Source organism: Eschrichtius robustus, chromosome 12, assembly GCF_028021215.1.
Source record: "Eschrichtius robustus isolate mEscRob2 chromosome 12, mEscRob2.pri, whole genome shotgun sequence".
NCBI lineage: Eukaryota > Metazoa > Chordata > Mammalia > Artiodactyla > Eschrichtiidae > Eschrichtius > Eschrichtius robustus.
Genome location: NC_090835.1, coordinates 49,465,127 through 49,477,203, shown reverse-complemented (window position 1 = coordinate 49,477,203; position 12,077 = coordinate 49,465,127). Strand labels below are relative to the sequence as shown.

The following is a 12,077-nucleotide window of genomic DNA, read 5'->3' as shown; positions in this document are numbered from 1 at the left end:
ACCAATTTTATTAATCTTTTCTAAGAACCAAATTTTAGTCTTGTTGGTTTTTCTCTATTGTCTGTTTTCTATTTCATTGATGTTTTGCTCAGTATCTTTTATTTCATTCCTTCTACTTACTTCGATTTTAGTTTTTTCTTCTTTTTCAAACTTCTTAAGGTGGAAGCTTAGACGATTGATTTTCAATCTTTATTTCCTTTGTAATACAAACACATAATGCTATTATTTTCCATGTAAGCACTGCTTTAGCTGAACCTCACAAATTTTGCTATGCTCTGTTCTCATTGTCATTCTTTTAAAATATTTTCTAGTTTCCCTTGTGCTTTGCTTTTTGGCCCATCAACTATTTAGAACTGTGCAGCATAATTTCCAAATATTTGGGGACTTTCTAGATATCTCTGTTATTGATTTCTAATTTAATTGCTTTGTGGTTGGAGAACACACTAAATGATATTAAGCCTTTGAAATTAATTGAGACCTGTATTATGAATTAGCACATGGTCTATCTTGGGAATGTTCTATAAGTATTCCAAAAAACCCCGTGTATTCTGCAGTTGTTGGGTCTTTTCGAAAAAGATCAATTAGGCAAAGTTAGCTGATCCAACTTCTCTATATCCTTACTAATTTTTTTGTCTACTTGTTCTATCAAAGACTGAGAGAGACCCCAAAGAACCTGGCACTTAGAATTAAAGATTTTTGAAGGAATATATGAAAATATACGATTTCTGTGAAATAAAAGATAAATAAAGGCGATGTCCAAAGGACTGAAATCTTACAATATCGGCCAGAAACTTCTGGACCCTGGGAGCCCCGTGTCAGGCACTTCTTGAACCCTGGAAGAGTGCAGCGAAGGGAAGAGGGCCCCTCTGGGAAGCAGTAGGAGTACGAGATACTGAAGGCAGAGAATCCTAACCACAAATACTGAACAAAAGTACACTATCCTTCAGAGCCCTCGGCAGTCTTCTCGCACCCCGGACACCCACACATGCGGTTCTTTGCGGCAGGATTGTCAGCCTTGCGGTCCTCAAAAGAAGCAGCACCCCTCCCCACCAGACTTCGCAGCGCCGAAGCCCCGGTGTGCGTCAGCGTAGCTTTCCGACGAGCCCGGGATCCGGATCTGAGGGCATCTAGGCACGCAGTGAGCATACGCAGCGCAAACCCCTGGATTTTCCGGGAGCGACCCTGGAGCGCGCATGTGCGGGCCCGACTTCCAGCTTGTCCCCTCCGGCGCTCCGTAGCGCTCCCTCGGCGAGCTCCACGTAGGCCGCGCAGGCGCCTTGGGCACACGCTCACCTGGTGCCGTTGTCGCCGCCGCCGCCGCCGTAGGGGCTGGATGGGGGGCCGAGGCCAACCGGTGGCACCCAGAAGAGAGAGACGCGGCGGCGGCGACGCCGACACCCGCAGGACGAGTGTGCCGACCCGCCCGCGAGGCCAAGGAGGAGAGGCGAGGCCCGGCCCCTGCGGTTCCTGGTGTAGAGAACCCTCCGTCGCCGCCGCGGCCGGGTCTCTCAGAGCACTCGCCCTCAGGTCTCATTCACATTCAGGAACCCGCGTTGCGCCATGTTCAAGAAACTGAAGCAAAAGATCAGCGAGGAGCAGCAGCAGCTCCAGCAGGCGCTGGCCTCTACTCAGGTACTATGGCCGCCGCGCTCCCCTAGTTCCCTGACCTTTGACCTCTAACCTGAGGCTTCCCCCAGACCCCGGACTGGGAAAGAGCTCAAGGCGGTCCAGGTCCTCCGTGACTCCTGACCCGGGTCCCCCATCCCAAAGCTCCGTTCTGGTTGTGGGGGTGGCTGGATTTGTGACACCTGACCTCTGGTAATTTTCCCTAATGCCTAACCCGGTCTGAGAATAAGTGAGAAGGGCTCCGATCTTGCATGATTTTTGACCCATATCGAAGGTTCCACCAACTATCCGAGACCCCAACTCAAGAGTGAGGGCGGAATGGGAAAACCAGGGTCCCTTGTAACATCTGATCTCTCGACTGAAGTCCCCTCTCTGATCCCCGACCCGAGATTGAGTACGGAGGGGCCCCTGGCCCGTGACGAAGTCTAATTCCAAACCCTCGTCCAGGCGTGAGGGCCAGGGGTCGAGCCATTCCTGCCCAGGCTGCTTGCAGGAGCATTGGGACCTGAAAGAGGTGGCGGTGTGGCCGGCGTCCATGGCCCGCGGCTGTCACGAGTTAGTCACTTCGCATAACTTGGTTGATCCGGGACGGGCGGAGGGGCTGACACTGTGCGGCCCAGCAGGGCTTGCGCCTGTCCACAGCTCGGCTCTGCTTCTTCAAGTCTCGTTAATATTTGTTTTTCACGAACGCTGTTGCTTCAGGAAATGACGATTTTCAGGAAAAAGGGGGCGTGTTAGTAGTGTTAATTTAGAGAAGCAGAAGCAGTTTCCTAAGCAGCTGTGATCGTGTGTTTGGGTGCTGGCAGCACGTGGTCCCTTCAGCAGAGGGGAGGGCTTCTGCTAAATTCCTTCCCAGCCTTTCAGAGTCTCAACAGATGGAGCAAATCTCTCTCTTAACTTTAGAGTTTCTACAAGAAAGGCTGAGTTTTGACTAATTTGGAGGCATTTCTAAACATCTTTAACATAACATTTATCGTATGCAACTTTTAAATATAGCTAACTAATTAACAACTACTAAATCAAACAACTATTGAATTTATTCTGAAACTGTAAATTGAAGTTGTTCTCTAAAAATGTAAAGGTCCCCTAGAGTGAAACAGTGGTTGAGATACATAGGTACATGGTACCAAAAGCTTGTTCATTCTCCCAAGTGAAACGTAAATAGTGATTAAGATTTCAGTACTAGAATTTTACTTTTCATATCATTTACCGCAAGCTTTTAAATTTTACAAAACACCATTATTTAAGAAACAAAGGAAAAACTAAAATTGACGTACAGATGAGGAATGTGGGGAAACAGGCGTGGTAGTGAATGTAAGGAACTCTATACATATCACTGATCCAGGATTCCACCGCTAGAAATTTATTCTAAGAAAATTTAGGATGTATTAAGCAGTTAGCCACATGGATTTTCACTTCAGTGTTGTTTTAATAGGTAAAATCTGGCCAAAAATGTTCAACGCTAGAAAATTGGTTAAACACGTTATATTAGATAGTTATTCCGCAGCCTTAAAAAAATGCCGTCATTTATTAGGTTCTTACTCTGTGCTAGGCATTTTGCTTGTATTATTTTGTTTAATTCTCACATAACTCTACAACTTAGAGAATCTTTCATACATGGAGTGAGGCTCAAAGGGGTTAAGTAACCTGCCTGATGTCACACAGCTAGAGTTAGAGCCTACAGAGACGTAGGCTCTAACTTGTAGTAAAAGACAGATTGAAAAACAGTGTGTAGGGGCTTCCTTTGTGGAGAAAGTATGTATATAAGTGTGTATATATATACACACAGAAATAGTGAAAATAGTTTAAGAAGAATGTGCTCCAAGGTGCTCATTCTTTTTCTTATTTGTAATATTATCTTTTTTTCATGAGCTTTAACAAAGGGAGGACGTCTTTAGAATAATAGTAAAAGAGCTAGTTAAAAGATAATGTATTAGAGCTCCCAGTTTCTATGGGTTGATGCCTCTGGTGAGACAGTGCATGTGGAGCAAATAATATCACCTTGTATACAAAAGATTTAAAACAATCCTCTTTGATAACATATATTTATTTATTCAGAATGCCAGAGTGAATTGTTAGTGATCAACTGCTGATAGAAACTTGATTATTTTCTGGTCTTGATCCTCAGCTATTCAGAACCCTTCAAGTTGAGAAGTTCTGGATTTATTTGTTTATTTATTTTGTTTATTTATTTTTGGCTGCATTGGGTCTTCGTTGTTGCGCGTGGGCTGTCTCTAGTTGTGGCGAGTGGGGGCTACTCTTCGTTGCGGTGTGCGGGCTTCTCATTGTGGTGGCTTCTCTTGTTGCAGAGCACAGGCTCTAGGCGCACGGGCTTCGGTAGTTGTGGCACGCGGGCTCAGTAGTTGTGGCGCACGGGCTTAGTTGCTCTGCAGCATGTGGGACCTTCCCAGACCAGGGATCGAACCGGTGTCCCCTGCATTGGCAGGCAGATTCTTAACCATTGCACCACCAGGGAAGTCCTGAAGTTCTGGATTATTGTTTTCAGAGTTAAGGATTTCTTTCAAGCATGAATTAAACAAATATTTTTTGATGGGACAGTCCTTTTATAACAGATTACACATATCCTTGTTTTCTTGTGCAAAGGATCCTGAATTTGTATAATATTATCAATGTCTTCATTTTTGAGTATGAATTATTTTGTGATGAAGGCACCATGCCCTCAGGAATTTAATGGGGTGTGAAAGACAATTCCCTTTTACCCACTCAGGAGGATTTATTTGTTTTTGGTCTACTTTTTGTAATTACTTTGTAGTCTCCCTTGCTATCTGCCCAGTGTCATTCTTCCAGCTTCTGAATTGTTTGGGCTTTAAATCAAGACAAGATACTAAACTTCTAAAATTTTGTGTAAAATAAGGGCAGGTACCTAAGAGATTCTTTAGTGTATGTTAGCGTATTAACACAAATTTTGAGACATTTGTTTTGAGATTTTGGAGGCCTGTGTGTGCATACTTCCTGGTTCTTAGCTTGCTCTCCAGAGGGGAGATTGCCTGATAGGGATGTTTCAAGTAGAGTGAGTTGTCAGGTGTTCATAATTATGGGAGAAATGAATGATTTGCATCATAATATTTGCAAAACTTTTCAGTAATAGTAATAGTGATGGTGTTAGTAACACTGTAAGGGTCCCTTAAGTTTTTGAAAGCATTCAATAAAAGACAGCCTTCTGGGGCTTCCCTGGTGGCGCAGTGGTTGGGAGTCTGCCTGCCAATGCAGGGGACACGGGTTCGAGCCCTGGTCTGGGAAGATCCCACATGCCGCGGAGCAACTGGGCCTGTGAGCCACAACTACTGAGCCTGCATGTCTGGAGCCTGTGCTCCTCAACAGGAGAGGCCGCGATGGTGAGAGGCCTGCGCACCGTGTTGAGGAGTGGCCCCCGCTCGCCACAGCTAGGGGGGGCCCTCGAACAGAGGCGAGGACCCAGCACAGCCAAAAATAAATAAATAAATAAATAAACCCATTTAAAAAAAAGACAGCCTTCTGTAGTCCCCAGTCACTTCTCTTTGGTTGGTGCTAAGATTATTTGAACGCTTCTTTGGCAGATATTATTTTAAGTAAACATTTGTTCAATTCTGATGATGACGTGAAGCCTAATCACTAATTAAGAATAAAATTTAAAAATTTCGAATCAAGTTCCATTTAATGTATTTTTTTAAAGATTTATTTATTATTTATTTATTTTATTTATTTTTGGCTGCGTCGGGTCTTAATTGCGGCACGCGGGATCTTCGTTGAGGCATGTGGGATCTTTTGTTGCAGCCCGTGGCTTCTCTCTAGTTGCGGTGCGCGGGCTTCTCTCTAGTTGTGGTGTGCGGGTTTTCTTTTCTCTAGTTGTGGCGCGCAGGCTCCAGAGCGCGGGGGCTCTGTAGTTTGCAGCACACGGCTTAGTTGCCCCGCGACATGCTGGATCTTAGTTCTCTGACCAGGGAGCGAACCCGTGTGCACCTGCATTGTAAGGCGGATTCTTTACCACTGGACTGCCAGGGAAGTCCCTCCATTTAATATTTTTTTAACAACAAATATCTACTTAGATTTTTAAATTCCTTACAGAATGAATTTGATAAAAATTATTAAAAAGTAATATAGAATACTTTCTAACTTCTTAGGATATATGTAGTGCCATGAATAAAAATATTTTTTAACATTTTCAGCCTTTTTCAAATATTACTGAAACTTAAAAATTATAAAAAGCACAGGTGCAAATGGATAATTCCACTTGTATGGGGTACCTAGATTAGTCAATTTCATAGAGACAAAAAATAGAATGGTGGTTGCCAGGGGCTGGAGAGGGGAGGGGGAAGTGGAGAATTACTGTTTAATGAGAACAGAGTTTTAGTTTGGGAGGATGAAAAAGTTCTGGAGATGGATAGTGGTGATGGTTGCACAACAGTGTAAATATAATTAATATCACTGAACTGTACACCTACAAATGTTTAAAATGGTAACTTTTACGTTATGTATACTTTACCACAATAAAAAAAAATTAAATTAAAAAGAAAGCAAAATGTGGGCCTACCCCAAACCTGCAGAATTGTAGCTTTTTTAGAGTGGGGCCTCAAAATAATAGTTTATGTAATAGAAATTTTTAAAAAATTCCACAGACAGCAGAGAAAAGAGTCGCCTTCTGAAGGAACATAGGCTTTTTGTAAATGCCACTTGGCAAAATAACTAGCCTCAATCTAGAAAGCATAACTCCCAGAGAGAACATTTAGATCAGAAAAATCAGAATGTCTTGAGTGTTTATAAATCTGTATTTTGACCAGGGAGCATATAGTGGCTACTTGTATTACTTTATATGGAATATACATTAAGTTCTCATGTTTTAAATAATTTAAACATATATATAAACAAACTTGTTCATGTGATTTAAAAAAATCTTTGTGAAACTTGAATAGGGTAAGGGCCATACAAAGTTCTCTCATCTGCTTCTTAGTTTGATAGGAAGAGCTGGAGGAAAAAAATTCTGAGAGAGTCTTTGCCTCTGTAGCTTTTGGGATGAATTAACCCAATTTGTTAAACTGTGATGTTCAAAGACCCCAAGACATAGATGCAAATTATACATACCTTAACTTTACATCCCACGGAAGCTGTAGGCAGATTCAAAAGTGCATCTTCCTGGGCCCAGGTGAGAAAGCAGGGCTGGAAACTTTGATGTAGAAATTCAGTTAATGTGTTGGTAAAGGTCAGGCCTCTTAAAAGTATAGGATTTTAACTAACAGCATTTGGCTTCTTCACCTTCTAAATCACAAAATATTAGGAAGACGTTCTCACTTAAACGTTTATTTGGCTAGCTATTAAATTCCAGGTTGAAAAATTCCCCTCAGACCGTTGACTGTTTTTCTTCCTTATCTTCTAGCATCCTGTGTGCAGATGAAAAGTCTAATTCCAAATTGTTCTTTCTTTATTGGTAGTTACTTGATCTTTGAATCTTTTCTTTTTTCCTTGATGCTAGAAAATTTCCAGTTTTCTTCTTCTATTTTTTTTAGTCCCCCTCCTTTTTTAAAAAAATATTTATTGATTTATTTATTTACTGGCTGCGTTGGGTCTTCGTTGCTGCACGCGGGCTTTCTCTAGTTGCTGCGAGCGGGGGCTAGTCTTCGTTGCTGTGCACGGGCTTCTCATCACAGTGGCTTCTCTTGTTGCAGAGCACAGGCTCTAGGTGTGCAGGCTTCAGTAGTTGTAGCACGCGGGCTCAGTAGTTGTGGCTCGCAGGCTCTAGAGCACAGGCTCAGTAGTTGTGGCGCACGGGCTTAGTTGCTCCGCGGCATGTGGGATCTTCCTGGACCAGGGCTTAAACCCATGTCCCCTGCATTGGCAGGCGGATTCTTAACCACTGTGCCACTAGGGAAACCCTAATCATATATTTAATTCCCACAAATAATAACACTAGTCAACACTGGATAGTTATTTTTAGCCAGGTGCTTTCTTGGTGCATTGCATGTATTAAATAAATTAATACATGAAATAATAAAAGGTGTGGATTTGTATTATACCCATTTTACAGATAAGAAATTGAGGCCTAGGGAGGTTAAGTAACTTGTCTGTGGTAGACAGCTAGTACGACACAGCTAAGTGGTAAAGCCGAGATATGAACCCAGGTAGTCTTGCTCTAAAGCCCATTCTCTTAACCAGAGTATTATGCTTGTTGCTTTGTTTCAGTTTTCAGTAGCAGCTTGTGTTTTAATGGAAACTAGAGCTTCTCAAAACTCTTGCAGGATAAGTGTTATATATTATAGGTACATACATATTTAAGTTCTCTTCCTTGATTTATCTGATTGCTCTGGGTTACTTGTTATACTTATATTTCTTCATACTTGTCATCGTTTATCTTTTTTCTTTTTTTTTGAGAAAAATGTCTTGTTATTATTGGTTGTTTGTTTATATTTATGAATACCTAGTGGGTGGTTTATTTCGGTAGCTAACATGGGTTTTCTCTGCTCTTACCTGCTACTCTCCTGTGTGGAGGGCCAGCCAAAACACAGAGAGTCCTGCTTTGAAAGGTGACCATACGATTTATTATCCAAAAGTTCTTATGAATGAACGGGGACGCTACTGGCAGTTATCTTGGAACATAAATTGGCATGAACTGGGTGGGACTGGGATTGCCTTGGTCAGACTGGGGCGTATTGTTACCCTGCTGCTTTGTGGTACCAGCCCCTGCTATTGGAGCGCTAACTCCTCCAAGGTGTTGCTCTTTATATTTGGCTGTTACTGTTGTCTGGAGATCTATTTGGGTTGGGGGAGGCTGACCCCACGTACCTGTTTGTCTTGCAGACACTTAACACATTGCTGAGAGCAGTAATCTCCCTTTAGAGTGTCTAAAACTGTGACTTTTTCTTCCTGTTGCAGAAAGTTGCTGCTGCCTCTCCCGCAGCCTTCTGTGCGTGTTTAGGGTTATGGCTACCTTTGCCCTGATTTTTCCACCAATTTGAATCCTTTTGCCTTTGAGTCTTCAAAAATTTATTTTCTTTTTGCCTGTGGTGTTCTCTCTCTTGTTCTAGAGTGTTAATCTGTCTGCTTTTCTAATTTTTTTTAACCTTCATTTCAGTGGGTTTTGGGTTTTTGGGAGGAAGAGAAGTAAACAGTGTTTATTATTGCATTGTGCTGGACACCCAGTGGACGCTTTAAGTGTGGTGACTCCTGTGCTTAAATTCTTGGAAACTTTTAGGTATTATTTCTTTGATAATTCCCTCCCCTTTGTTTTTTCTCTTCTGTCCTGAAAGTCCAGTTAGTTAACTTTTGTGCCTTCAGGATAGATTCTCATTTATTATTTTTTACCCTTTATGGTCTATTTTTATTTTTTTTGTTCTGTTTTTGAGAGTGTGCTTCAATTTAACTCTTCAGTTGCATTTTTTGTTTTATATATTTATTTATTGAAGTATAGTTGATTTACAATGTTGTGTTAGTTTTCTTCAATTGAATTTTTAATTTTGGCTACTCTATTTTTAAATTTCCCAAGGCTGTTTCTTACTGTCTTTTACTTTTTCATAGCATTGCTCTTGATGTACTGTTTCTCTCTCTGAGAATAATGGGGATTTTTTTTCTTTTGTTTTCTTTTAATCTTTATTGTGTTAGGGTTTTTTTTAAAAAAATTGTTTATTTATTTATTTACTTATTTACTTGGCTGTGCTGGGTCTTAGTTGTGGTGTGCGGGATCTAGTTCCCTGACCAGGGATTGAACCGGGACCCCTGCATTGGGAGCGTGGAGTCTTAACCACTGGACCACCAGGGAAGTGCCGTGTTTGTTTTTTGGTTTGGGGTTTTTTTTTTCTTCTTGTGTTTGGCTCCCTCTTACATTGGAAATGTTCTTTATTGAGTGCTCTGGGCTATCTATTCATATTTAAGGGCGAGGCACTAACAATCTGATGCTATTTGGAAGTAGCATGTGATTGACACTGGGGCTCACTGGTGGGTGGCAAGCTGTAAACTGGTTTTATTGTTGGGAGAAATATCTACATGTTGGTAACCAGAGGCCTAGCTGCCAACTTTCTGGAAGCAGGTCTGAGAAGGACTGCTGGAGGTTCCACTGTTCACTGTGCAGAATATCGCCTAATCTGCTCAGTTTAGTCACACACTTTGCCCTTCTCTCCTGTCTTACTGTGGTGCTTGGTTTCATCCAGTTTGAAGCCTCATTGGCTCCAGAAAATAAACCTCTGTTTCTTCAGAGGCTACGTATGGTGGGACAGGGGACCTGGGGACTCTTTCAGCCAATCTTTCTGGTTTTGATCCTGTCTCATCTTGCTTTATAACTTTTGCTTTAAGTCCTAAGTCTTTTTAGGGTTCTGGGGATGAAAATAGGCTTCTTCTCATCACTATTCCCTTCTCATCACTATTCCCTTCTCCATGGGGTTGTAGTGGTGTCAGCAGTACTGTTACTTTAGTATTCTTTCATTCACATCCAATCTTCTGAAAATTGGTTGAAATTTAACTCTTTGGGAGGGAGAGAAAATAGGAACATATGTAGCCAATCTACTATGTTTAACTAGAAGTCTCCTTAAATTACTTTTGAATGAGTGGATTTCGTCACATTAAAGGGCTGTTTTTGAGAGGTAAGCATTTATAACATAAATAGCAATATTTCATTTCCGGCACCACTATTTAGATGTCAGGATGTGGAAGGTACTTTATTACAGACATAATAGAAAGCTCTAATAGTTTTGGTAACTAGTATATAGAGGTTTATGTGAAGCATTAACTCCCAGTTACTTTGGCCATTCCTTTATAGCTGGGATGTCGGATGGATTTGGCAGAGACTTTCAGGAGTGCTGTGGTGAGAAGGAGTCTACGGCTATGTCCTTGCCGTGATTGATTACCATGGGTGTGGGAGGGAGAAGTGAAGCCAGATGTTTGTTATGCTTGTGTAAGAATAACATCTCATCTATTGGGGGCATAACTTGAGAACTGAGTAGTGTCAAAAGGCCTCTAAGCAGCCAAAATTTTAATGTCACTAACTTCACATTCCATAGTTAATGTATGTTGTTCATAAGAATACTTTAAAAAATCCCTCACTTAGAGCTTCCTTATGCTTATTTTGTCTACAATTCCAATAAATGTAGTTATCTAGCTTCTAAACAAGTAGCAGGCTAAAATGGACAGAGAAGATATACTACAAGTAGCATATTGACAGGAATGACAACTGACCTAGAAAATGTTAAATTATATTCAATTTCCTTTTATATTTGAAAACTAGAATTAGTTATTTTCGGAAAGGTGAAACCTGATTTCAGAAAAGTGTAGATTCAAAATGGTTAAACCTCATTGTTATCTCCAAACCCCTTCAGGTATTAGTGAGGTTTAACCATCTTGAATCTGTAACTTTAGATCGATATCTATCTAACAATTCAGCTATTTTGAGTAATTCTTTCTATGAAAACTCCTAGATAATAGAGCCCCTTATGGAATAAACTATGATTAACATAGTTTTGACTTTAGTGTAGAACTTCCCAGTAATGTCCAAAATTTGTGTTTTTGTTATCTTTAGATTTTGTTGTTCAACCTAGAATTAATGCTTTTTAATTTCTGTTTTGTGGTATATTTAAAATATATTAGATATGTTTGATGTATTCTAGATTTAAGAGTTAGTGGCCATGATTATCAACATTGTTCTTATACAGACAACATGGTATGATGAAAGCAGTTCAGGTGGGTTGTGGAATCTGTGGATTGGGATCAGCTTTTTTTTTTTTTTTTAAATGAAAGACTAGATTAGGTCAAAATGTGGCATCTTATGTTGTAAAGGTTAAGGTTTCGTAAAACTTGTTTTAGAAGTGTCTGTGTGAAAAGGATGTTGTTGTTTTACTGTGGGTCCCAGTGAAAAAAATTTGAGAAACACTGATCCAAAGAATACTGAGGAAGTGGATGAGGGGCTCAGAAGACCTGTTTGCTAACCCAGATCTTGCAGTATGCAACCTGATCAAGCCACATAAGCATTGTGAGCTTCTTACTTTCTTGTCAGGGAATTGGGGATGATAACTGTCCTGTTTACCTTTCAGATTGGTTGTGAGAATCAAAAGAGAAAGTATTTGAAAGCATTTGTAGTTATAGAACGCTTCTTTATTTAACAGAGCCTGCTAAGGTGCTGTGCTGGTGTTGCATTTGTCTTGAAGGGTAGATGTAGTCTCTGTACCATAGGGTTGAGAGACAGTTACTCCTGGTGTGGTGGGAGTGTGAGAGGATCAGGGTGACATCTGATAGAGTCTTGATGGGTAATGAAAAGTCATGGTGTTCAAGGCTTATTATTCCTAAAGGTGACTGTACTAGTTTCCTAATGTTACATAACACATTACCACAACCTTGCTGCCTAATAACCCAGTTATTGTTTCACAATCTGTATGTCAGAAGTCTGGCATGACATGACTGGCTTCTCTGCTCAGGGTCTCACAAGACTAAGATCAATTATTGTCCAAACTGCGTTCTCATCTGGAGGTGAGGGTCCT

General features: G+C 41.0%; 1 protein-coding gene across 4 annotated transcripts in view; it reads left to right on the top strand.

The window, feature by feature from the left end:
• The first annotated feature begins 1,250 nt into the window (after window positions 1-1,250).
• The window catches only part of GOLGA4 (golgin A4), a 111,778-nt gene continuing 100,951 nt past the window's right edge, over window positions 1,251-12,077 (top strand). For all 4 annotated transcript variants that reach the window (XM_068559248.1, XM_068559247.1, XM_068559246.1 and 1 more), the window contains exon 1: window positions 1,251-1,632. In XM_068559248.1, coding sequence (XP_068415349.1) covers window positions 1,561-1,632 — 72 coding nt within the window. In that variant the 5' untranslated portion in view covers window positions 1,251-1,560. The remainder of the gene's footprint in view (window positions 1,633-12,077) is intronic.